At 37.0% G+C, this 27176-nt stretch overlaps 1 protein-coding gene across 5 annotated transcripts in view; it reads left to right on the top strand.

Annotated features, from left to right (window-relative positions):
• LOC131032842 (3-hydroxyisobutyryl-CoA hydrolase-like protein 1, mitochondrial) overlaps positions 1-26673 on the top strand; it is a 77095-nt gene extending 50422 nt beyond the window's left edge. For 3 of the 5 annotated variants that reach the window (XM_057963917.2, XM_057963914.2, XM_057963913.2), the window contains 7 exons: positions 2615-2700; positions 2804-2925; positions 25233-25293; positions 25597-25695; positions 25781-25882; positions 25970-26011; positions 26294-26673. In XM_057963917.2, the coding sequence (XP_057819900.2) occupies positions 2615-2700; positions 2804-2925; positions 25233-25293; positions 25597-25695; positions 25781-25882; positions 25970-26011; positions 26294-26413 (632 nt within the window). In that variant the 3' untranslated portion in view covers positions 26414-26673. The remainder of the gene's footprint in view (positions 1-2614; positions 2701-2803; positions 2926-25232; positions 25294-25596; positions 25696-25780; positions 25883-25969; positions 26012-26293) is intronic. The other 2 variants (XM_057963912.2, XM_057963916.2) reach the window with 2 other exon arrangements.
• Positions 26674-27176: the final 503 nt, after the last annotated feature.

Here is a 27176-nt window from a genome sequence, read left to right as displayed (position 1 = left end):
ACGAAATTTGATGCCCTTCAAGGCGGTCCTCAAATTCAACCCCATTTGCCATTTTGAGGTAAGTAAGAGATAGGGGAGTTTATATGTAATTTCAATATAATTCCTATTCTTGATTTAAATCTGACATGATCTTCCTTAGACTGGCTCTGATACCATGTTAATTTTATCAGATATGAGAATGCTAAGGGTTATTTTATTTATCAAAGTACTTCTTTTATCATATATTGATTTGATCTCTTTTGAATATAAGCAAGTAAGAAACAACAATCAGAATTTATGATTTGTATTTCAATGAATATGTAACAGCAATGTTTGTTTTTTGTGTAGGCCGGCTGGTTCAATATTTCCGATTTCTATATTGCCCCTTAACCGCAGCTATACACCGTATATACAATGGTGTGGAGGCTCTACGTGGAATAGCATCCACGTAGAGACATGTCTCTACCGTAGAGACATGTCTCCACAAACCCGTGAGGGTCAGACCGATAAACATTAAAGACAATATGCTAAGATGCAAGATGGTATAATTAACCAACTCAACTTTAAGTCGACTAACGTTTGTCAAGCGATTAAATGTAACAAGTCGATTATATCGATTATTGGTTTTAATAAACATATTTAATAATCAGCTTTTTCTTTATTACAAAAATGTATGTATATATTATATATACATATATATCAATAATGTAAATCACAAACATTATTGTATGTATAGATATATAGATACATATATTAATGAGTATTAAATCCAATCATCAATTATAAATACTTCAGTGACAATACATATAAGCTAATTTAACATAACTTGCAAGGATAAAGCAACTATCAAATGCTTAAGGTCAATTGGCCACTTAAGCATTTGATTTTGATGATCAGAATTATCTGACCGAAGCTACACAACATTAACAAAATTGGTAGGTGTACTCTCAACTTTTGGCTATATATCTTTCCCAATGTTTATTGTCTTTTTTACATATAATTTTTAATAATTAATTACAAATTTAACAATTCTAGAGACAATGATTGTGAAAATTTGGACTTAGAAATATATATTTATGAGTTCGGGATCTATGACCAGAACCAGAATTTGATTCATCAATCATCTGAGACCCAAAAATAAAATATTGTACATAAAATAACCAAAAGTAGACTTATAACTGGATGAGTGGAAATCCCCTTTGGAAACCTGAATGTCCCCGTGGGATGTTGGAATATCCTCCAATGCATTTCAAGATGCCCCCCTATTTGTTTTCTTAATTAAAGTGATCTATATTGAGCTCCAAGACATCCCCCAACCCAAATACATCATTCATCTGTTGTGAATGGAAGTGGCCATGGGAACTCTGAAAAACATTCTCTAGAATTTGCAATCAGTTATTGGATAAAAGGCTAATGTTGATTAGTGCTTTTATTGTGTGTGCTAGTAATTATTTTTAGTTAAAAGATAAAATTAATGTATACACTTTTGGAAATTTACTTTATTTTGTTCTTTTATAGATTTGAGGTGGGCTCCCTGATACATCTTCTGCCACTGTCTTGACATTTTGAGCGTATTTGACCTCCCTGATACATGCTTGTCCCTCCCATGATCTACCTTTTGGAAAGTTGTGTAACATATCTTTCCAAATATAGTGTGATCTAGAATCACATTACAGCTGATATGATTGTGTTAAAATTCTATTAAAACATAGAATCAATAGTTTGAAGAACCATAATCTTTCGCAAACTTTTTCTGCACATGCTTTTATTTTTTTGGTTTGGAATTGCGTATCATTTTGTTAAAGATAGCACTGGTTTCTTATACTGTGGAAAGCAATAGCTTGAAAAGTGCAAAACTTGCAACCATTTTTTATGATAGATTCCAGATGGAAACTATTTTCGTAACTTGAATTTCAGCTTTTATTTGTCATCCATGCCGTTGCTATTTGTTGTAGAGCAGTTTAACTACTTGGTATTTTCCCTCCGCAATTATCATTTGCGAATCAAGCAACCTTCATGTATTTACCATTACATGGATGAATAATTTATTTCACTACTGAATATTCTATATTTATTATTTACCATTACACGGAGGATTAATAAATCTTACTACTGAATATTTTGATGCTTCTCACTTGTATATGCTTTACTTATACCTATATTACCTGTATCAGAATGTACCCTTTATTTGGGTAATTATCAAATGTCATAAAGTTAATATATAGGATTATTATCATTTTATGATTTTGTAAGTTTCCTTAGAAAGAAAATATAATAAGATTTCATGTAATATTTTCTACTAAACAATTTTTTCCTCACTCAACATAGTTAGGAAATATGGTAGTTATATTAAGTGCATCGCCTTGTTGATTCCCACGAGAATATTGGAGTTTGTAACCCTTCTGTACATAGCCGTCATATGCAGGAACTTGACACCTAGTATGAGTGAGTGAGTTACTTGCTCTTCACTTATATTTGTATAGGTCTCTTCACCTATAACTTTGTTTGCAGTGTTGAGCTTCTTTGCATTTCATGCTTTTTGTACATAAAACCTATAGCTTCATGAGCAGCTTCCTTTATATGCCTGTCTAATGGTCAGGAGCTTAGCTTTTATCAATTTAACTTTGTAATGTAGGGGAGTACTTGGCATTAACCGGGGAACGATTGAATGGAGCAGAAATGGTTGTTGCTGGTCTTGCAACACACTTCTCCATGAGCACTGTATGTTTCTTTGCTAACTTGATAAAAAATATTGTGCTGTATATTTACTTTTCAGTTTGTTTGTATTCATTTTTTCTTGTTTCATTTGTTGTTAAGCCGACAGAGAATTAGTTCGATTGAAGAGCGGTTAGGAACACTGGTTACAAATGACCCCTCAGTGCTGGAGAGTGCATTGGATGAATATTCTGACGTTGTTATCCCAAATTCCAATAGTTCTCTTCGAAGGTGTGTGTTGAATGCAATGTAGTTCCTAAGCTTTTGCTTATGCTAGTTTTAAATTCATTGGACATTTTGATTTTCACTTTTGAATTTAAATGACAGGTAATTGTAAATTAACCTCAGCATCTTCAATTCCATTTGCAGCACTACAGAAGCATTTTGTTTAACTTAGATGATGAGATTTCAATGCGTTGATTTTACATGTTATTAGTTTTTCATAATTTAAGGATGTCATATCAGAACTTCATCATCGATAAGAAGCGTATAATTGATCAAATGAAGAAAAAGAAAAGAGCCATTTTCCAAGTGAAGTTCTAAAAAGGTTGACCATACATTTTTTGGTAAATCCTACTAAGTCAAGTCTAGCACAAGCTTTGTATTATAGTCCATCACCTTGTGACATGCTTAGATATTTGATAAAATAATAATAACTCGATGATTCATAACAGTCAAATTATAGTAAATGATTACTTAAAGAAGTAGAATAAGCTACTTAAGTGCTTCACCTCAATTCACTAATATTATTATCAATCTTAATATAGCATGATTGAAGGTTTTGGCAATTGCTCAAGTTATTTGAAGCTTTTGCACAAACTGTGCATTAGGTTTAATACAGTGCGAAAACACGCAATGGATTTCAAAGAATTGATTGAATAAACAGAATGAGCAAAACGCTCATAAATAATACAAGCTATTTACAAGAATAGCAAGTTTCTAAAAGAAACTGCTGAGAAGATCGAAGACGATCTTTCTAAAATAGAATATACACTGAATGAGCATTAATACTAAAATTAACATATTTTAATATTCTATTACCCTCCCTTAATGCTCAATCTATTAACTACACCTATAGACCCCCTGAATTTTACAAATTTATCAGGACCAAGGGGCTTGGTGAATATGTCTGCTGGCTGCTCCGAGGTAGGAACATACAGCAACTGGATGGATCCGTCTTCAACCAGCTGTCGAATATAGTGACAATGCGTTTCCACATGCTTGGTTCTTTCATGGAAGACTGGATTCTTGGCGAGTTTGAGCACTCCCTGATTATCACAGAACAAGGGAGTAGGACCTGCCTGGGAGACATGCATATCCGCAAGCATTCGCCGAAGCCAAACCGCCTCACAAGATGCCTTAACTGCTCCCCGATACTCTGCTTCCGTCGAGGAGAGAGCCACTGCCTGCTGCTTCTTACTAGTCCATGTGACAGCACCAGATCCCAAACTAAACACATACCCTGCTGTAGACTTACGGTCATCAACCGAACCTGCCCAGTCAGAATCTGTGTAACCACTGAGTATAGGATCAGAACTCCGAGTGTACAGAAGTCCATAATCAGAAGTGCCACTCACATAACGCAGCACACGCTTCGCTGCTAACCAATGATCAGCCTTGGGAGCTGTCATGAAGCGTGAAATGTAGCTCACTGCAAAACTGATGTCAGGTCTAGTAGCAGTAAGATAGATGAGACTGCCCACTAGTTGCCTGAACAGAGATTCATCCACAACTGGTGAGGATGACTGAGCTGAAAGTTTGAGCCCGGGTTCCATAGGAGTAGAGGCAGGTTTGCAATCCTGCATTCTGAACCTGTCCACAAGACTTCTGGCATACTTGGACTGAGAGAGAAAGATACTGGTCTCAGTCTGCCAAACTTCAACTCCTAAGCAGTAATGTAGAAGTCCCAAATCTGTCATATCAAAAGTGCGGCACAAATCCTGTTTGATCCCAGTGATCAAATGTGCTGAACTGCCAGTAATGATTAAGTCATCCACATAGACAACTACAAACAGAATATCATTACTAGTATGCTTGATATACAGGTTTGCATCAGATGGACTCCGCTGAAAGCCATGATCTGTCAGGTACTTATCAATTTTCATGTACCAAGCCCGAGGAGCTTGTTTCAGACCATAGAGTGCTTTGACTAGTCTACAGACCTTCTGTTCTTGACCAGCAACCTTGAATCCTGGGGGTTGCGTCATGTAGACTTCTTCCTGTAAGTCACCATTCAAAAAGGCACTCTTTACGTCCATTTGATGGACTTTCCAACTGAACTGGGCTGCTAAGGCAAGAACGAGCCGTATGGTACTCATTTTGGCTGTAGGAGCAAAAGTCTCCTCGTAGTCAATGCCTTCTTTCTGTGAGAACCCACGAGCAACAAGACGAGCCTTATACTTGTCTAGGGTTCCATCAGCTTTGTATTTTACTTTGTACACCCATTTGCAGCTAATGGGCTTCTTCCCTGAAGGAAGATCAGAAAGGGCCCAAGTGTGATTCTTCTGAAGACTCTGGAACTCAGCTTCCATAGCCTGTTCCCACTCAGGTATACCTTTAGCCTCTGAATATGTCTGAGGTTCAAAAACACTGTGTATGTTAGCCATGAGAGCAAAATTGACTGTATGCTGCTGTTTGCTCTTATTACGGGAGGTTCTACCCTCAATGAGCTCAGTATCCCTGAGATCACCAATAGTCTTGGCCCACCATTTAGGCCGGAGAGTAGAAGTGCTAACATCTGGAGGAGCTGGAAGAGGCTCAGGATCAGGAACAGGAGCAGCAAGAGGAGGATTATTCTCCGGAGGGAACTCAGGTAGTGCATCATCGAAAATAGATTCTGCATCATCCCTCCCATCAGGCGAACCTAATGGAATAAGAACACTGTGAGGCTGACCATCAGAAATCTGCTCAGAAGAAGGGGACTGAAAAAATCCACTGTCTTCATCAAATACAACATCACGACTGAAGATAAGACGTTCAGTGTCTATATCTATCAGTCTGTAGGCCTTATGGTGATCACTGTATCCTGTCATCATAAGTTTCTGGCTTTTGGAATCCAACTTGGAGCGCTTAGCATCTGGAATCCAAACATAGGCAACAGAGCCAAAAACCTTCAGGTGGCTGATCTGAGGCTTCCGACCAGACCAAACCTCTTCTGGAGTCTTCCCCTTAACAGCCTGAGTAGGAGAACGGTTAAGAAGGTAGACAGCAGTAAATACTGCTTCAGCCCAATACTTATTCGGAACACTCCTGTGTTGTAACATAGAACGAGCCATCTCAACAACCGTACGATTGCGACGCTCGACAACACTGTTTTGCTGAGGAGTGTAGGGTGTAGTCAACTGGCGTTTGATGCCATGGGTATCACAGAAGTTGGAGAATGCAGAAGAACAAAATTCCCCCCCGTTATCTGTCCTAAGAGTAATGATACTTTGTCCAGACTCTTTTTCAACAAAGGACTTAAACTTCTGAAAGATACTAAATACATCTGATTTATGTTTAAGAAAGTACACCCACATCTTTCTACTGAAATCATCTACAATAAGCAAAAAATATTTGCAACCAGTAACAGAAGATGTATTCATAGGACCACAAATATCAGCATGAAGTAATTGAAGTACCTTAGATGCGCGCCAAGACTTTCCATGTGGGAATGAAGTTCGATGCTGTTTGCCAGCTTGACAGGCGCCGCATACTCCAAGATGCTGAGTCTGAATATCAGGTAACCCTGAAACAAGTCCCTCCCGAGACAGCTGAGAGAGATACTGAATGTTGAGATGTCCATATCGCTGATGCCACAAAGTGCTAAGAGGAGAAACACGAGCTGCCAGAGCCACTTCAGGAGAATCACCAGTGTCAAGGAGCCTATATAGGCCATGATCCTCTAGACCAACAGCAACAGTAAGACGAGTCTCCCGATCAATGATGGAGCACTTGTGAGCACTGAACACCACATCTAGTTGAGGAGAATTCCTCATAATCTGGCTGACAGAAAGCAGATTAAGTTCCATTCCAGGAACATAATACACATTCAGAAAAAGAAGAGTCCTGCCACCAGACTGTATCTGAACAGTGCCTCTGCCAACAACTGTATACTCCTCACCTCCGCCAAATACAACGGAATCACTGAAAGGTGAGAAGTCTGTAAACCAGTCACGCCGATGAGAAAAGTGACGTGATGCACCAGAATCGATGTACCAAGCAGAAGACCTGGCATGATCTGAAGACCTCTTAGCCATAAAAGCATAAAAGGCGGACTCCTTCTGCTCGGAATGTTCTGCAACATGCGCCTTCTGGTGTGACCCTCCCTGCTTCTTTTGTTCAGAAGCGAGCCTCTGACGGCAATCTTTCTTCATATGGCCGTACTTGTGACAGTAATTGCACTGCACATTTTTCTTCTTAGCTCCATCCTGTGTCTGAGAAGAGCCTTTCTGCTGAGAAGACTGAGAGGACTGAAATTTGCCTTTATCCTTCTGAAAGGATTGAGCTGTGAAGGCATTTTCCGAGGAGGCTGATGTAGTACTACTACCAAATTGCTGTTTCCAGCGATCCTGCTGTAGAAGTTTGGTGCATAGGTCTGAAAACTTCAGATCAACATTAGTGGAAGTAATATTGAGGGTTTCAATGAAGTGTTCATACGATTTCGGAAGACTTTTTAAAGTGATTACAACCATGTCTTCTTCCTCCATAGTCCGACCAATAGCTTCGAGTTGATCTCGAATGTCCTTAATCCTCGTGAGGTGCTCCTGTAAGGACATACGTTCGTCCATCATAATGGAGAACAACTGATTCTTCAGAAAGAATGCTCGGCTCTTGTCGGATGTCTCATGCAATTCCTTCAGATGCTTCCAGATGTCAGAAGCTGTCTTGCCAGAAGGAATCTGCGGTAACTGATCATCAGTTACTGAGAGTTTGAGAAGCATGACTGCCTCCCGATTGCGTTCATCAAACTTATCTTGATCTGCACCAGGTGTACCAGGACTGAGTTCTTTGCCCAAAACAAGCTGGTCAAGACGCCTATATTCAAAAATGGTCAACATACGCTGCTTCCAGATGTTGTAGTTATGACCATTAAAGCGTTGACTGCCTTCGAGCATCAGATTGGTGAGAGAAGCCATTTGCACGGTTCCCAAGAAAAATTCCTGGCTGACCCAGAAAAATCCAAGGACAACCCAGAAAAGCGTGCAAAAAACCCAGAAGGATTCTCCTGTCAGAATCTAGATTCGCGGGCTCGAAAATCGAGGCACAAAAATCGAGGCACCCAGAAAAATTGAACAACAACCCAGATTAGGTTTCGAAAAACCCACCACGAATCTGCAAGAAAAACTGAACTTCGATAAAAAACGGAAGGAAAAACTTCAATCGAAGTTTGCAGAGGTCCGTTTCCACGCGATAGTGTAGAAAAAACAGTTGCAGGTGGCGCCACGGAGATGACAAAGGCCGAAGCCTGCAGACACAAACAGATTACGGTTGCAGGTGGCGCCGCGGAGGTGACAAAGGCCGAAGCCTGCAGACACGAACAGATGACGGTGCCTGCAGACGGGTTCAGATCGCGACGCGAGCAGATCACAGTGCTCGCGGGTTGCTGGTCGCCGAACTGGTCACGAACACAGGCACTGTTGCAGGTCGCGGGAAGAGATTGCAGGTCGCAGCGCCGGAAACCACGAACCACGAAGCCGAGGACGAACACAGGTCGCGAAAAAACGCGACAATCCTGCAGCTCGCGCGGTAAGACACGACGCAAACCAAAACGACGATCCCGCCCAGAAGCCAAAAAAATATTTTTCTTTCAAAAAAATAATTTCGAAAATTTCCACTAATTGGAAATTAGGATTAAAAAATTTTCGAAAAAAATTCCTGTAGCTCTGATACCATAATACAGTGCGAAAACACGCAATGGATTTCAAAGAATTGATTGAATAAACAGAATGAGCAAAACGCTCATAAATAATACAAGCTATTTACAAGAATAGCAAGTTTCTAAAAGAAACTGCTGAGAAGATCGAAGACGATCTTTCTAAAATAGAATATACACTGAATGAGCATTAATACTAAAATTAACATATTTTAATATTCTATTAAGGTTTTTGTCTGATGTCTTTGGTGAGCCATCTCAGACATCCTTAACAGATCAGTGTTGGCTAAACATTATTTTTTTGTGATTGGTAAATAAGGGAATCTATTGGGGCTCTCACACAGAAATTCTTAAAAAGCTTTGATACAACCTTAAATATTATAGAACTTACATCATCACCTTTCATGAGAGTCCATTGAAATTGACATATGTTGGTGTTTCCAACAGATTGCCTAGGTTTCTCTAAGGATTAGCCAAGTCCTATTATCAAGAACCCTAGATCAGTGGCCAATGAACGGAAGATTGATCACACTCATCTCCCCTGCACTTTAGGCTTTGCAAAACCAAGGTGGATTTCTCTAATTGCATTGGATGTAGAATACAACTCAAGGTTACAATATAGAGTCCAATAGATAAACTTCATACAAAATAACAAGGGTTCGTATGGCTATAGTTATTACTAGTACATCCCTTGTTCTTATTCACATCTGGTATGAAGTGTAGTAGGAAAAAAAAAACTAAAACAAAAATGCAGAAAGTGAAGGTATTTTGATTTTAAGGTTTTGGTGGTTTCTAAAATTGGAACACACCAAGACAAAGTTGATGTCTATCCTAGGGGTACAAAAGTCATATATCATGCATCTTATGCCACAATGCTAAACATGTTTTGAAGATATTTTGCTATATTATTACCGCCTTATGATTATAAGATCTCTAAAGCTTACAATGCAATCATGCTTAGTAATCCCTCTGAACCCATAACAACTTCATCATCTTTTTGAAAGCATTTACTCTATCCCTTAGGCAAAAGGTAATCACAAAAAATAGCTCACTACAACAAACGTGTAGGAAGAATTTCAGCAACCCTTGATTATTCCATTCAAAAGCTATTATAGTGTAGCTTGGAGATAATTTACACCATAGTACAATATTCATATAATTTAATACAAAACACAAAATCATTGTGAACTGATGATCTACAGCTAGAAATCTTCACCTTAAAACAAAAAAACAAATTTTCCTTCTACACACTTCTAGGTCTCATAACCAACCCCTAACAAAATAAATAGAAGTCATGTTGTGACCCTTTCACTCATCCTAACAAAATAAATAGAAGTCCTGTTGTGACCTTTTCACACATCACTCCATAGCAAATGGGAACCCCCTACCATTTTTGTTCACTTGGTCTTTTGTTTGTGGGTTTTTGGGTAGTCTAGCAATGATTTCCTCATATCCCTAGGTGTTTGGATGAGTTGTGATGATTTATGCTGTCCGGAAGCAAGCATTTTCTATTTTAGGGTTTCTGTCTTGCAGACTTAGAAAGGAAGTCGGTAATCTTGAGCATAGTGAAATTTGGCTAAGTGTAGAAAAGAAAATCTTTCAAAGGGCCTTCCAGTGAAATTTGAGTGTTTTTCATGAACTTACTATTTTTAGTAAGTTACACTATGGCCATAATTGGCCTAATTTTGAGTTTAAACAAACTTACTATTTTTAGTAGTGTCTATTTTAGTAAGTTTCACTATGTCCCCATTTGCGCTAATTTTGAGTTCTGAAGAACTTAGTATTTTTAGTATGTGTATTTTTGGAAAGTGTGTCCTTTACAATAGGTGAACATTGATTGCAGAAAGAACCAAGACATGTAGTTCCAAATCCGGTGTCATGTCCCCTCCTTGATCATTATATATATCATAAATGGAATAATAATAATTATTAATTAATATAATAATTACCAAAGAATGATTATTTGAAACTTAATTATTATTTAAATAATAATAATTTAATTAATAATAATAATATTCTTGAAATATTCAAATCAAATAAATTAATATTATATTATAATCACTCGAAAATATTATAAAAGAATATTACATAAAAATTAGTGTACAACAATTCAAAATAGAAATCAAGGAGAAATCTCTAAACTTATCTTACAACTATGATAGTGCTCTATGATGGAAAAGATATTCAACAGTTCGTATGAACTATATTTAGTTTCCATTAAAGAAATAATTCCTCTAGAATGAATTCAAATTCGAGTAAGTTGCAGAATGATCTGAATTATTTTGTCAATTCAGAGGACAATACCCAAAGCAGAATTTGTGGTATTGTAAACACATAACAAATCATATAAAATTTCATTTCATTGAAAATATGTAAGAACCATACAATTTTTGGCAAACTCTGTGAAAGAGAGTTGTGTGCCCTTGAATTTATCCCATTTGGGCAAACTCTGTAAAAGAGAGTTGTATGCCTGAGCCTGTACAATTTAGGCAATCTTGTGAAGGAGCGTATGCCTATAACTCTGTAACTCCATAACTCTCCAACTCCTTGCAATTGGCTTCGAATTGGCCTTATTTATAAGGCTTTCAAAGAAGCTGAACAACCACCACATTTGTGTCCTCATCGGAAGTCGAAAAGACAATCTAGTATTGAAAGGTTATTACATTTATATGAGGACAAAAATTAATTAAAGATTAAAATATTTAATACTATCACTTATTTCTGATCATTACTCCCTTCTTGAAAGGCAATGGGCCCCATTGCTCGATCATCTTCCAAATAAAATTCTGCCATGTAACTTGAAAGTGCTAGTGAGACTCTCGAGAGAATAATCGCTTCTTCCTGATCTGCTGTAGCAGCAGGAGCTTGGTCAGCTTGAGGCGTAGCAGGTACTGGTTCCTTGGTAGATGCTGCAGTAGCTTCCTCGTTTCCTTCTGCTGAAGACGAAGACAAGGAAGAGTTTGGCATAGTATGGGCAGCGGCTCATTGGCTGTAGATGCACCTGCAGCGATCGAAAATGGCTCTGATACCACTGATCTGAATTATTTTGTCAATTCAGAGGACAATACCCAAAGCAGAATTTGTGGTATTGTAAACACATAACAAATCATATAAAATTTCATTTCATTGAAAATATGTAAGAACCATACAATTTTTGGCAAACTCTGTGAAAGAGAGTTGTGTGCCCTTGAATTTATCCCATTTGGGCAAACTCTGTAAAAGAGAGTTGTATGCCTGGAATGTATCCAATTTGGGTAAACTCTATAAAAGAGAGTTGTATGCCTGAGCCTGTACAATTTAGGCAATCTTGTGAAGGAGTGTATGCCTATAACTCTGTAACTCCATAACTTTCCAACTCCTTGCAATTGGATTCAAATTGGGCTTATTTATAAGGCTTTCAAAGAAGCTGAACAACCACCACATTTGTGTCCTCATCGGAAGTCGAAAAGACAATCCAGTATTGAAAGGTTATTACATTTATATGAGAACAAAAATTAATTAAAGATTAAAATATTTAATACTCTCACTTATTTCTGATCACAGAAACATTAAAGACGTGAAGTAAGTTTTACAGCCCAAAACAAAGACATGAAATGGTATGTGCACGTGATCATCACCAGTCACAGTTTTGTTTAAACCAAATTACGAAGGATTGAATATATTGTCTTAAGAGTATATCTGGGCAATAAGAAAGTGTTATTGAATTACTTATTAAAATCGTGAAGAGAAAAGGCTTTACTAGCATCGGTAGTAATGATGTTATGATCGTGAAGTAAAAAGGCTTTATTATTGATACTAATGATATTAATCAAAACTGTTAGTAAACTTGACTTAACCGATTGTTTTGAGTCAGTTTAAATAGAAGATGTGATTATTATCACAACCTTTGGGTTGGAAAAGTATGCAACTCTTTCTTGAATGGGTACGTAAAGGATATATAAGGGAAATGAAATCAGTTAGAAAGGGGGGGCACATAGGAGAGGGGAATCGGAACTATTAGGCAAGCCATAGGCAGTAAACATTCTTGTTATCGGGGGTATGCATGAGGATGGCTTAATACGTATGCTTATATATGAAGCCTGATAATGTTTACGCAGACTTTAATAGTAATATTAATGTAAACTACAATAAGTATGACAGTCATATTTAGAAAGGGGGGGCACATAGGAGAGGAGAATCGGAACTATTAGGCAAGCCATAGGCAGCAAACATTCTTGTTATCGGGGGTATGCATGAGGATGGCTTAATACGTATGCTTATATATGAAGCCTGATAATGTTTATGCAGACTTTAATAGTAATATTAATGTAAACTACAATAAGTATGACTGTCATATTTAATATATAGTGGCAGACCAGATCTGACGCATGTCAGATCTGTCTGCCTTTTTCAGCCATCATTATACTAACCTTTTATGTTTTTAGGCAGTAGTGGTATTAGTGATTTGTAATTAGCAAATGTATTAATAATTGGTAAATTAATAAATAGGTACTAATAAATATATATATGATTTATAATATAATATAATGTATTTATTGGTATATGTGTTCAAATCAGAATAAGGAATAATATAAGGGTTATAAAGATAGGTATTGATATAATAATAGATATTAATATAATAATTATAATCAATATAATATCTTTAGAAACTGCTCTGCAGTAATGCAGAATAACTCATACAATTAGTAATTAATAAATAAATAAATGATTTACAAATGAATCAAAATAAGTTTAATTAACTTGTATGATAAATTGGCAAGTACTTGATAGACTAAAGAAAGATAGAATATCACAGATTTGATTCACGTTACAATAGACTTGACTCTTATTATGTCAAGTTAAGTTAGTTTAGGTCATGAGTACTTTGAAATAGATTAATTATGGTTAAAATAGACCAAACCTTAGTAGGGACATTACAGAATCCAAAACTATTTATTCTTTATCATACAAACTCTTATCTGTAACTAGCAAATGAACAAGTTAGAAAAATTAAACAAGACATAAACAAATTGTTAATCCTTAATATGAATGTAGTCAGAAGGTTGTATGAATGAATAGGGAAAGGCCTGTGTAAAACCATTGGGCGTCTATCCCAAGATGGGTAGAGATCAGCAACCCATGCAAGACCTTGAGGGTGTCGTCCCAAAATTAGGCCTGGGCTTGGATCCAAAAACCCTGAGGGAGTCGTCATGCTGAGGTATCAAAGCGTCCTATTCAAGATCATAATCCTCTCCAAACTTACATTGGTAGTAAGGTTTTTAAGTTGAACTCCATCATGATGTTAATTTCTATTTCTATTTCTATTTGCTTTGAGAATGTTGGAATTATGATGTCTTAAATGGTTAAACTTACTTGGGGACATTACATCCGGAAAGACAAATGAAGCAAGGAAATGATCCCAAGTTTGGAAATCTTACTTCAAGGCGTGAGCACATCAAAGAACTTTCCTTGGACGCAAATCCCAAGAGGAGGATTCATCCTTTGTTCAAAATTCCTCCTCCAACCCGAAGTGCGCTAGGAATGTCTCCTTTGGCACAAATTCCAAGACAAGGAGGATTGCCTTTGTGCTAAAAAATCTTCCTCTAGGCCCCATATGTGCCCAAGTCTCAAGATAGCATGGAAACTCGAAATCTTACTATGGGAAAATTCCTTCCCCAAGCTCCAAGTGCTCCCAAGCATTTAGGAAATCATGGAAACTCAAGAATATGGTTAAGTGTTGGAAGAATTCCTCCTCCAACTTGAATATGCGCCCAGGCACTCAGGACATGGAAATTCAACTAAGGCAAGGAGAGAATCTTCAAATCATCTCATATGCACCCTAGCAAGAAGAATCCTTCATTGTGGAAAATTGGCGACAAGTGTTGAATGCCCAAAAGGAATATTCCTCATTAATGAGGCGTGACACGACATAATGTTAATTCCTATTTTGAAACAAGGTATGACTAGTGGGGTCCACCGGAATGAGAAGTCGTTTCCCTCTTAACAATGGAAACACAAAATGTGTTTTGGAAGGAATTAATGAAGTTACTAAAATTATCCCAATGCCAACTTGGCAGCATAGTGGGCGTCGGGCGAATCCCCTATTTAAAGAGAGCAAGAGATTTCATTTCTCACATCGCATTTTGGAGAGCTCAAGCAAAAACAAGGCATGCTAGGTAGCTAGGGCATGGATTTTTTCATCCAAGAATCTAGTCCTCAGAGGTTTTAATTTATTCCAAGTCTGGTATATGCAACGTGGAATTCTTCCCATGATGGATTTTAAACTTCCTTAGCATGATTTCAATGTTAGTCATTTTGTTTTGCAAGAAGTTAGATGCCAAAATCAAGTAAGGTGGCAAGCACGTCTAGGCAAACTCAGATAAAAAATGAACAAAAAGGATTTCTCCTAGAATTGCGGATCATTTCAAAGTGGAAGGAAGTTAGTGACACCAACTTAGGAACGTTCAATTTGGAGGAATTCAAGAAGAGAATGTTTGGTCATGATGGACATCCTCTATCAGCTGTAGCCAGAAGATAGCTTGAAGTGGAATTGTGGCAGCAACTGGTTTTCCTCTTGCCATACAGTGCTCAGAGCTGATTATTGAATGTGCAAAGTATTACAACTCTGAGAGGAGAGCAATTGTAGCTTCTAATGGTAAGACTCCCGGCGAATCTCATAGTTGAGGCAATTACAGAGGCATTTGGAATTTCCATGTATCATTCCATAGTGTACAAGACAAAGGAAAGGGTGGCAAAGCTCTATGATTCCGGAGTAGATGGATCTACAGGTATCATCAAAACAATAAATGGATACAAAAGCAAAAGCCTCATCATTCCAAAATGCCTAAGCAACTTACTGGGATGGACTTCAAGCAGGAGTATAGTGACCTCGCGCTGCTAATGAGTTGAGTCATGGGATGTCCACAAGCATTCATCTTCGAGTCATGGATGTTTTACTTCATTGAGGAACTGATGGATGCAATAAAGATGGTAGATCGGGCAGGGTTAATCAGTAACAACCTAGACTAACAATTGAAGAGTTTGATGCATTCTTTTATTCCTTTATATGGGCTCATACATTGTTTGTATGTTGGCAAGGATGGCCAAATTTAGCGGATTATTAAGCAAAGGACCCATGGGATGCGGTCCGTGACAATTCAAAGTATACGAGTGCTATTCTTAATTGCATTTGTATAGCACCTCCTATTTCAAGAGAGCTAACAACGCCTTCACCATGCACATTGGCCGGTCCCTACAAGGAGGTGTTCACATGATGTTGTCACAGGAAGCAAGGAAACTGATAAAGAAGTACGGAGCACGGTTCATCTAGTTTCCAAGATTCACCTATATTTAGCTTCAATGATTCTCTTCCTATCCTTACAAACTCCCAAGGTACCCAATTGATAAGATGTTACTGCTTGAAGTGACAAGACAATTAACACCTTACAAAAAAATCCAAAAGAAGAAGAGGAAAGGTGGAATTGAGTTCCCGATCATCATGGGTTTGTTGAAGTGTGTCCATCGTTAGCAGCAGTGAAGAAGTCGGTGGAGGAACTGTAGTTCTATCACCTCAAATTCCACACTGAGATATCAAATTTTGATCCATATGACAAGATAATAATGGTGGTTGGTGTGAGGCATAGGCATAAGATATAACTCGAAGATTATTGGGCTAACGCCAAGGTTGATTATGAGGTCAAGAAGAGAACGTTTTCAAGGTTACGCCTCAGAATGATGAGGATATGTGAAATCCTCTCGTGCCAGATCAGGTGGAAGAGGATTTGAACAATGTTCATTTGGATTTTGAAAAAGAGAAAGACAAGCCAATCCAAGCACCTAATTGGTCAGAACTAGAGATTGTTGATCTTGACACACTAAGCAGGCCAATTACAAAATTCACGAGACTTTGGGTTGAGCATCACATCAACAAGATGAAAGCAAAGAACGCTCACCTGACTTACGATTTAATGGGAGACTTGGAATCACAAGATGAGGCTACTGAGGAATCATCAAGAGTTCAAGCCAAAGAAGGAACAATTCCACAAGGAAAGGCAAAATGTGGAAAAGAGAAGAGCATTGCCTAGGATTAGCAGTTGAAGAAAAGGTAGTGTTGTGACCTATTCACACATCACCTCGTTCCAAATGGGGATCCCCTACATTGTTGTCCACTTGGTCTTTTGGTTGTGAGTTTTTATTTGGTAGTTTGACAACAATTCCCTTAGTCTCCTAAGTTTAGAAGTGTTTTGGTAAATTTTGGCTAAGTTTGGAAGCATTTTGGTAAATTTTGGCTAAGTCTAGAAGTGTTTTGATGAATTTTGGCGTAGTTTGGAATCAAGTATTGGCTATTTTAGGGTTTCTATCCTACAGACTTAGAAAAGAAGTCAGTTACCTTGGGCATAGTTAAATTTTGGCTGTGTTGAAAAGAGAATCTTGCAAAGGTCCTACCAGTGAAATTTGAGCATTTTTAGAGAACTTACTATTTTTAGTAAGTTTTATTGTGGCCCGGATTGGCCTAATTTTGAGTTTTGGATAAGCTTACTATTTTTAGTAAATTTTATTGTGTCCCCGTTTGCCCTAATTTTGTGTTTGGAAGAACTTATGATTTTTAGTAAGTCTATTTTTGGAAGGTCTATCCTTGGCAACAAGTGAAGCACTGATTGTAGAAAGATCCTAAGCATCGAGTTCTAAATTTGGAAAAGCAAATGAGCAAGTAGGTGATCAAGTTTTTACTAAGTTTGGAAATCCTTCTTTGAGGATTGAGCATGGGAAAAATCTACTCTTGGGTGCAAATCCCAAGAAGGGGAGGATTATTCCTCCATTCCAAAAATCCTTCTTTGCTCCTTAGGTGCACCCAGACTCCCTCCTTGGGCACAAATCCCAAGGTAGGGAGGAATTGGCCATTTGTTCACAAATCCTCCTATGCTCCTCAAATGTGCCCAGATAGTCTACTTGGATGCAAATCCCAAGGAGAGGAGGAATTTTCCTCTTTTCTAAAAATCCTTCTTGCCTCCACAAATGTGCCCAGAATCCATCCCTGGGTACAAATCCCAAGGCAAGGAGGAATTATCCTTGCATGCATCCTTTGGATCCAGAATGGGCCCAAGGATGCTAGGAGACTTGGAAATGGTAAAAACGGCTAAGTATTGAGAAATTTCCTCCTTTGGACTCCAAATGTGCCCAAGTCTTGGAAATCTGAAATTTTACTAAGTGTTAGAAAAATCCTCTTTGGTATCTCATATGGGCCCAAGTTTGCTTGAAATCATGAAATGAACAAATTTGGCAAGGGCATGAAAAAGTCCTTCAAGTCACCCCAAATGCGCCCAAGCATTCATAGGGCATGGAAACGATAAAATTTCAACAAGTACAAAAATTCCTTCTTCAACTCTGGAATGTGCTCAATCTCATGGAGGAAATGATTAAAAATTGGTTGTGTTTGAACTTTGAAGAATTCCTCCCTGCCATCTTAAATGCACCCAAGCTAGAAGTGTCTTCCACCAAAAATAGAATTGGCGCCAAACATTCAAAAAATCCCCCTCCCCATCTAGAATGCGCTCGGGATAGAAAGAAACATGTGGAAGACAAATTTGAATGTCCAAAATGGAATATTCTTCATTAATGGGGCGTAACTCAAGACATGATGGAAGTTCCTATTTTTGAAGCTAAGTATGACAAGTGGGGTCCACCAGAATGACAAGTCATCTCCCCCTCACAATGGAAACACAGGTTTAGTTTTAGAAGGTATTAATGCAGTTGTGAAATTTATCTTAGTGCCAATTTGCAACTTGGTGGGCGAATTTCCTATTTAAACAAGGCATGAGAGTTCACTCTTCACAAATGCATTTTGGAGAATTCAAGCAAGAGCAAGGAGAGTGGAAAAGTGACTAAGGCGTGGTTGTCATTGATGTTACAGTAAGTTATATAAAATTGTAGCAGATATTTAGTGGTATTGAGTGTTTAAATGTTGTCATATTGCTTGGTCTGTTGATGACAGTTGTAGTAGATGTTCAATGGTATTGAGTGTTTAGATGTTGTCATATTGCCTGGTGAAGATGTTGTGCTTACATAAGGAGTTTTTGGAAGAACGGTGTAGCAAAAGTTTCAATATGCAAGAAAGAGTATTCAATGCCCCAGTGGAAGAATGTTTTATTCCGAATTGAGAAGAGTATGGTGTACGAACTTGGATATAATGTTAATGTTTTGTGAATAGTGTACTATTAGGTTTGCAAGCTCTCTAGTTGCTCAAATTTTGGATATGTGAATTCAAAGTGTTGCAGTTTGGAGGACATGCTTATTTGGTTTGTGCAGTGTTAGTTTGAATCTTTGGTGTTGTTTTTTTTCTGCATGTGAGTTATGCTAGTCTGTGTTTGGCATGGTCAATTGAGCTGGGTCTCAATATGCTTGGATGGATTATCTTGTTTGGATCATCCTTTGTTGGTCCGAATATGCATTGGAGGTTGAGTTGGAATATTGTTTTGGGTCTCACCATGGTGTGTGGAGATTCGCATTAGGTGTTTTGCATTGAAAGATGCTTTTGGGTCGATTGGTTGTTGAGTTTTATTGTTTATCTACATGTCTCATTTGGAACCGGCTTTGGAAGATGTGTTAGGGTATGCAGCTCGTTGGGATCAACTTAGAAGGATGTGTGGTGCTATATTTGGGTCCTCTCTTTCTCCTGGATGTGTGGTGATATTATTGGTCCAGATGGCCTAGTTTATGTAACTTTATATACTCTGTTTTGGGGCAACCTAGTTGAGAGTTTTTAATGAATATTTGCATATAAGGGTGAGTAAATGTATGTGTTGAGATGTACAACAGGGTGGGATGTGTTTGGAATGATGTGATGATATGCAGACAACATTGATGGAAGAGGTGTGTGAAAGTTAATTGAGAAGAGCTTTGACAGTGTTCGGTAATAGAGGCTGAGGTCAGATGTTTTTGCCATGATATTGGACACTTGACATAGAGGTTCAAGGTCAATTTCATGATTAGGAGATTCTATTTATTTTCAGTTCAGCTATTCCTGCCAGAAGACAGTGTGTCTCTCTTGGTAGCTCTTTGTATCTTGCCTTGAAGCAGTGAGTTTTAGTTGTGCAAGTCCTTTGTATCTTTCCACAAGGTTGTGCGCCTTAGCTAGCAAGTTCGGAGCAGTGAACTCCTTGGCCTGTGGCCTAATTATTTTAATCATTTACATCTATATTGCGAGTGTGATTCTCATTGTGGTTTTTGCCTTCTTGGGTTTTTCACGTAAATTTGGTGTTAATGAGTTTATTTTGTTTTGTGCTTTCATGATTTCATTAAACTAATATGTTAGCAGTGGTTTGAAGTTTAATAGATCAGAAATAAAGTTGTGTTAGAGATCCGAACTGATCCCTCCGCCGTCCCCCCCCTCTCCACCCCCTTCTCAGTCCTGCTGTGTGTTCAACTGTACTACCTAGTCTTTAGAAAGTCTTGGGTATAACTGTTGTAATGAGCCCCCATAGGGATTATTATCATGCTTAAAATTGTGGATTGGAGGAGTGAGGCTGAACTAAAAGAAGCTGCCATGGTTCTGTGAAATGAAGTCTACATCAAGGGTATTGTTTTCTTAACCCATTTCTGAAGACAAAAAGGAGGAGAACTAGAGTGTGGCAGAGAATTGCATTCTGAGTGCCCCATCTGGTTGCATCCAAAACATCGGAAGGGCCTAAAATATTGAAGTCCTAACCAATCTGCTACATGTTCATGATAGCAAGGCCTTACAAATTGAACTTAAATCCTAATAATTTTTATAGAGAGGATGCCTTTACTTTGTGTCAAACTTAGAAACCTGTAATAAATAAACGTTTTTGAGCTCAATTGATTTGAGCTATTAATTAATTAACTTTTCTTTAAATCAACATAATTTTTTAATTATTCAAGAAATGACTTAGTAATAATCTGAAAATATCTGATTATTTAAAAAATATTTGATGAATATAATCAATAAACTATTTGAGAAACTCTAAATTCTAAAGTTCCTAGCATCAGTCAATTTCACAGTTCTATTTAATTAAATTTTCTACTTATGTCAACCTAAAATGTCCCATTCCTTTTTCCTTTCATTATAACTTCTAAATTAATTTTTCCCTAGCCAAATTGAAAGACATAAATACCAAAATTCTTCTAGTAAGTATATTTTAATGAAATAAAACATGTATAGTTCTCGAGTCAACTGTGTTTCATGATGGGTGACATGAATAACTTGAAACTTAATACAAAATCTTCCAGTGCAGCCTATTTAGAAGCTTCACACAAGTCATTTCTTTCAGTACTTGCTATTATTGCATGCAACGTTCACATAATTTTTTTCTCATTCTGATAATGGATCATAGAGTGTGATAAAAAATGTTAATGCAGAAATTCATACAGTTTTTTGCCAAAATCTCTCTAAATCACTCTAATGTATTGTGGATATATCATGTCTTTAATTATTCCATGCATTTTTTTATTGTTGGGTGCTGCCAGTTATACTTCGTTGTTCAACTATGTTTCTTCTTCATTTTTCTCTTTCTCATGTCATTTTATCTTTTTTAAGTCTTCATTTTATGTCATCCTTCTTTAGTGTGAGTTCATGTTGAGTCCATTTTCTTGACTTAGAGTTCTTTGTCCAATGTTAGTTCACAAAAACCCATCTCACATAAACTTGCATAAGTTTGAAAAGCACTGTTGTGCAAAGTCTTCAAACGTGATTGAAATGATTTAGAGATGTCATCTCCCTATTGGCTCTCTTATTGACTATATGACAATGTTAAGAACTTAAGACTATATTCATTAATGTTAATTGTATGGGCTTTCTGTATTTGTAGTTTTGTTCATACTCCATTGACTTCTTGCTGGATTACACATGAACTCATTTGACATGCTACATGATAACCCTAGTCTGGCTCAGCACCATGCCTCTTGCCATGATGGCCTTGTCCAACATCTGCCAGGTTTCTCTTCCCATTACTGCCAACATGGAATCCACCTCACGCTACACTCCAAACATCTTACTGCCTTTCCTATTGGCCAACACAGTGAGCCTTTGAATACTTCGTATGCTCAGTCTCCAACTTTAAATGCTTTTTGCTCTAAGGTGTCCAGAAGATTGAATATAAACATTTCTTGTGCCAACATCAAGACACTTCTTTTCCTCTCCCGAACACCTACTATATGTTTATTAGAGAAACAAAGAATAAAATCACCAGTATCATAGCCATGACAGGTGTTGGTTCTCCTCCTCTATTTTAACAGAGCACCATTCTTAGTGATGTTCAAATCAGCAAACAATCTCCTCTGGAAAGTGATGGTTCAATGCCACAGTCTATTCAGGTAAAGAATATTCTTCAGTCCCCCATCTTGTATTTTTAAAAAACTGTAGGAGATAGTTGTGCCAAATCAGCATTCGTTGTTTGGAATTCCACCAGCTCCACAATCCTTCCCTTGCCAATACATGTTATGTGAGTTGCAGAGTTATTTAAGTGGACTCACAAATCCCATTTTTCCCTTTTCTCCCCCTCTATGACTAGTGTTAATGCCTCATCTTTGTTAAAATTCTAATTAATTTTTTTGATACTTATAAATTTTTAATGCATCTCTTATCATCCTTTGGCCCAAAAGTGGTTGGAGACCTAATTGCTAGTCCTGATGAGTGTCTTATTCATTTGCCCTCCATTAGAGCAAGTACTCAGCCTTAAAAGAATTGGTAGTCTTCATTGCACATTGCTTTGGAAAATTTTAATGGTTCCTTTCAAGGGCCTAGCAAATACTCAACCTTCAAAGAATTGGTATTCCGCTTTTGGAAAATTTTGATGGTTCCGTTAAGGCCTAGAGCAAGTACTCAGCCTTAAAAGAATCAATACTCTTCTTTGCACATTGCTTTGGAAAAATTAAATGATTCTTTTAGGGGCTCTTGGCTCCTGTGCAGTTCAAAGAAAATGATTGCTTCTCTTCATATACTTTCTCTCTCTTGGCTGCTTACATTCAAGAACAAAAATCCCATTAACTTCAGTTGCAAGATTGCCTCATTTAGGTAATTTGTACCAAGCTTTCCTAAAATGGGTGGATTTCATATCTCAATTATTGCTTGCAATGTTTGGCTGGTCCATATAATTGGAACTAATAGGAGGGCTGCAAATCCACTTAAATAATTTCAGCAGAAACCTTCAAAATAAAAACACAATATAAATTTAAATTTTGGGTTGTGAGAGAATCATCACTTGCTCTCAAGTATGAAGAAAGTGTTTTCGTTACTCTTTAGCCTTGGAAGTATATAGTAGAGTGATTAAACAACTCTTCAGCTTGGCTTAATATCCTCAGGAAAATTCAAGATTTCCCTATAAATGCTGAAATGCATTTTCCTCGAGTTCAATAATGATGGGAGACATATTGTTGGAGAGCATTAACTTTCTTTGAGTTTGCATTAGGATTGTTAAATGTTGCGCATGAAGATGTTGCATCCAAGATTTTCCCTGACTTTTGAAGACATGGTATGGTTGGAACTTTGGTGTGCTGTTCACCTGCAGAGTGTTCTTGAGTGAGATAATGTTTGGGAGTTGCTAGTTTTAGCTAACAAGTTTGATCACAGACTGGTAAAATAGTGTTGGAAGTCTGCGCAATAGAATACAGTGGGAGTTATGCTTTGTGGTTTGGCATGGGAATGTATTGTAGCCTAATGTTGCCATGGTAGCAACCGCATGAGGTCTAGTTAAGAATTGGTTACTGCATCTTGAATATGGTATGTTGTTGGAGTATATATAATAGTGCAGGTGCACATGTGACATTGTTGGAGTGCATGCAGTGATAGCCAAGGACAAGTAGGTGTTCTAAGGGATACTTTAGAGTCTAGATTACATAGCTTAACTCAGGAGTTTGGTCTTGGTGGTACTGCAAGAAGACATGTTCACTATCAGGTGTGTTTGGTCAACGCCTGATAACTAAGTCATTGTGTTGTTATCTAAGATGATTTGTTAATTGTCTGTTTGGAGAAGACTTGTCGGAGTGATGTCATGATCCGGTCATGGTATGGCTGTGTGATGGTTGGTATTCCGTAAGTGTTTAGAACTTTAGAGTGTTGAGTTGGTTGGGATTCCAAACAGACGACGGAAAGTTACATCTATTCCATGGTGTAGATGGAATAGGTTGATGCAAAGGTTGTCCATAAAGCATATTTTGAGGTTGTAAACTGAAGTCTCTAGATTGTGGAAAGGTTTAAGGAGACTTATTGTATTTGGATTCTCTATTATACACAAATTAATAAAATTGTTAACTCTATTTTGCTGGCGAGGTTTCACTAGAAAGGGCTTCCCGCACAAATCCTTGTCTCGTGTACGTGAATTGTTTATGATTTCACGTTTTCTATCATCTTTTTGCTAATTGAATTGTAACAACACCATTGTCGTTTGGATCAGAGTTGTTTATGATTTCATGTTTTCTATCATCTTTTTGCTAATTGAATTGTAACAACAATATTGTCATTTGGATCAGAGTTTGAGGCTTTGGATAATTTCTTATTAGTTTTTATCAGGATGAAAATTCTCAATTGGTTTACCATTAGTTTTTGTATCTAGCCGAATATTTTGTAGTGAGCTCTCAAAACCATGTCAATCTCAAAATATGTTGATGCTACTGATCCTGTCATCTTTCTTCATCAGTTAAGCCCGGTTAAAGGAGAAAATTCAGAATAATGATTAAGCCTATAATCAAAATTCAAGATTTAAAAGGCAATGCCATAGTTGAATAGAATCTAGACTTCTAGTACATGGGAGGTCCACACCAATTGGAAATAATGGCTTAATATGCTCGATCCTTTAACTTGAAATCTTCATCCTTGAGCTTTACTCTCTCAAGTTGCTACTATAAATATCCCTCATTTGGCTTTTAATTATGCAGGTAATGCTGGCAATGCTAATAACCCTTCAGCTTGGCTTATAGAGACTCTTATAAATATCCATGGGGAAAATTAAGATATACATAGAAATACCGAAAAGTTCAATCATGGTGGAAGCTGTGTTGACTGAGCGCATGACTTAAAGTTTGTGGTAAGAACTCAAGATCGTTTAATGTTACACATGAAGATGTGGCATGCAGGCTTGGTCCTTTCAGTTTTGAAAGCATGGTTTATGATTGGTTTTCGCATCCAGTTAAACATTCTGTAGTGAGCTTGAATGTCTTAGAAACTATGTTCATCTCAAACAGATAACGATTCTACTGATCCTAGCTTCTGTTTTCAGCAATTAAGCCTGGCTAAGTGAGAAAATAATGATCAAGTCTGCAGCATAATTCAACATTATAAAGGTAATTGAATAGAGTACTAGTAGATAGGAAGTCCACAGTGCACCACAATTACAATTGGACATTTACCATAACATGCTTCATACCTTAACCTCAATCTTTGCTTGCAGAACTGACGTTAATAATTTAACTGTAGCTTATATAAAGGTGATTGTGGAAGAGAAACAATGACTTCCTGTTTAACGAAATGTACCACATGTACATAACATACATTACACACATACGATTATAATCTCCTTTAGGTATTAGATGTGAATTTTAATTTCCTGTTAAACACCGCAAGCAGCAATCTTTACTGCATGGCCTCATATAGAGATTTTTTAATTTTTCCTGTTTGTGACAATTGTCCTTTTGCCAATAACAGTCTAATTCTGATTTTATTATTTTTTGTTTCTCTGCCATCTGTAATGTGCAGAATGGATACTATTGATCATTGTTTTTCAAAGGAGACTGTTGAGGAGATTATATGTGCTTTGGTAAGTTTCATTTCAAGAGTCGCACCTAATCACTGATCAATTATGTTTTTTGTACAAATATTTTTTCGAATGATATTTTCATTATTTTCATTATCTTGGCATTTTATGGCATCCGAAATTTATGTTTGTACTGGAAAATTTCAATCACTTTGTGAAGTATGTTATATGTCGAGCAAAATGATCATTCAGAATGCTCAACATGTGTCGTAGTTTCTATTTATTATGAAATGTATCTTTTACATAACCCACTCAAAAGATTCTTGTACTGTGTAATTATGAAGTATAGCTGTGTAATTTCTCTAGGAAACTGAGGCAGCTGGACAAAATGATGAATGGTGTAGAAAGACCATTGGGAAACTGAAAGAAGCTTCTCCACTAAGTTTGAAAATTGCTTTAAGATCTGTAAGTCCATTCTCATAAATTTCGGTAGGTTATGTTTTGTTAAAGTTTAAACATTAAATAAGTTGTCAGAGAACCTGTTGGACAGATACGCGAAGGTAGGTCACAGACGTTTCATCAGTGTTTGGTTCGTGAATATAGAACGACTTGTCATGTTCTTTCGAAAAGAGTTTCTGGTGATTTCTTTGAGGTATGCCTCTCTAGTTATAGAAAATTCGGTTTTTTTTTGAGAGGTATTCCGATTTTAGGTTGAAACTTGTTAAATTTGGTTGTGTAGGGTATTAGAGCACGTCTGATAGATAAAGACTTTTCTCCTAAGGTATGAAAAGATGTTCATTTTTATTCATTTGCAACTTATAAATAAGATCGAACTGATTTCTAAATTATCAAACGAATTATTGTCATAGAAATGTGAAAATTTATTTCTAATTACTAATTAGTGACATCAAATGACAGAATTATTCTAATCTCTCTTTTGAAGATTGATTAATGATGGTTTATGCATTTAACAAATAGAAGATTGATTAATGATGGTTTATGCATTTAACAAATAGTTCAAGTAGTAAGAGATACGATGAAATGTCTGATATGCAAATTGCAGTGGGATCCACCATGTTTGGAGCAAGTGTCGAGAGAAGTTGTGAACCAGTATTTTTTGCCACTGGGAGAGGACGACCAGGAACTAGAACTGCCAATTAAAAAACGGGAGGCTTATATTTAGTGAAGTCCTGTGAATGTAATGTGAAGTATACTTTCAATGGAGTTGCAAATGCTGTTAATGATTTTACTATTTCCAATTCTTTTGGATATGATGTTTCATTCTTTGTTCTGTTTGTCAAATTCAGGTTGGACTCAACAATTATTGGCAATGAATTCATACCCTTCTATTGGCCTTTAAAAATCTATTGCATTTGTAATGCATTAGATCTTGTTATCTTTGTATATTCAATAAAAATGGAGATGAGCAGCTATTTATTGTCATTGAGCTTTGTTTTTCATATTCCCTATGCACTTATCTGCTGCTGTTCAATTGTAGATCTTTGGTGTGTTTGCTGTAGCTTGTTGTGCTGATACTACTGTTGAGAATTGTTTCTTTACCGGCAAACTCTCGTTGGACAGCAGAGATAGTGTCTCTATGCTGCTGTTTAGTTCTTGTTAATTGATCTATCTTTGTATTCTGATATTATTTTTCTTAATCCAATAATAAAAAATGTTTTTTTAAAAAATATTGACATACTCAAATTTCTATCCATTATGTGTGGTCATGTTTGAACATTATGATAGTTTTCTTCATTTCCATTGTATGTATTAGTTTATATCATGGTTGCCCAGGACACTGCTATTGGTACTGGTATAGGAGATTGGCATCGATACCGGTACTTATATCTTTGGAAAATAGGAGACGGGTTTAGTTGGAGATGCCATGTTTTTAATGTAATTTAATAATTATAAATTTGCAACACTAAAACTAAAAATATCATCAC

The sequence above is a fragment of the Cryptomeria japonica genome, chromosome 5 (assembly GCF_030272615.1).
Source record: "Cryptomeria japonica chromosome 5, Sugi_1.0, whole genome shotgun sequence".
Taxonomy (NCBI): Eukaryota; Viridiplantae; Streptophyta; class Pinopsida; order Cupressales; family Cupressaceae; genus Cryptomeria; species Cryptomeria japonica.
Note: the sequence above shows the minus strand (reverse complement) of the source record. Positions and strands in the feature narration are given on the sequence as shown.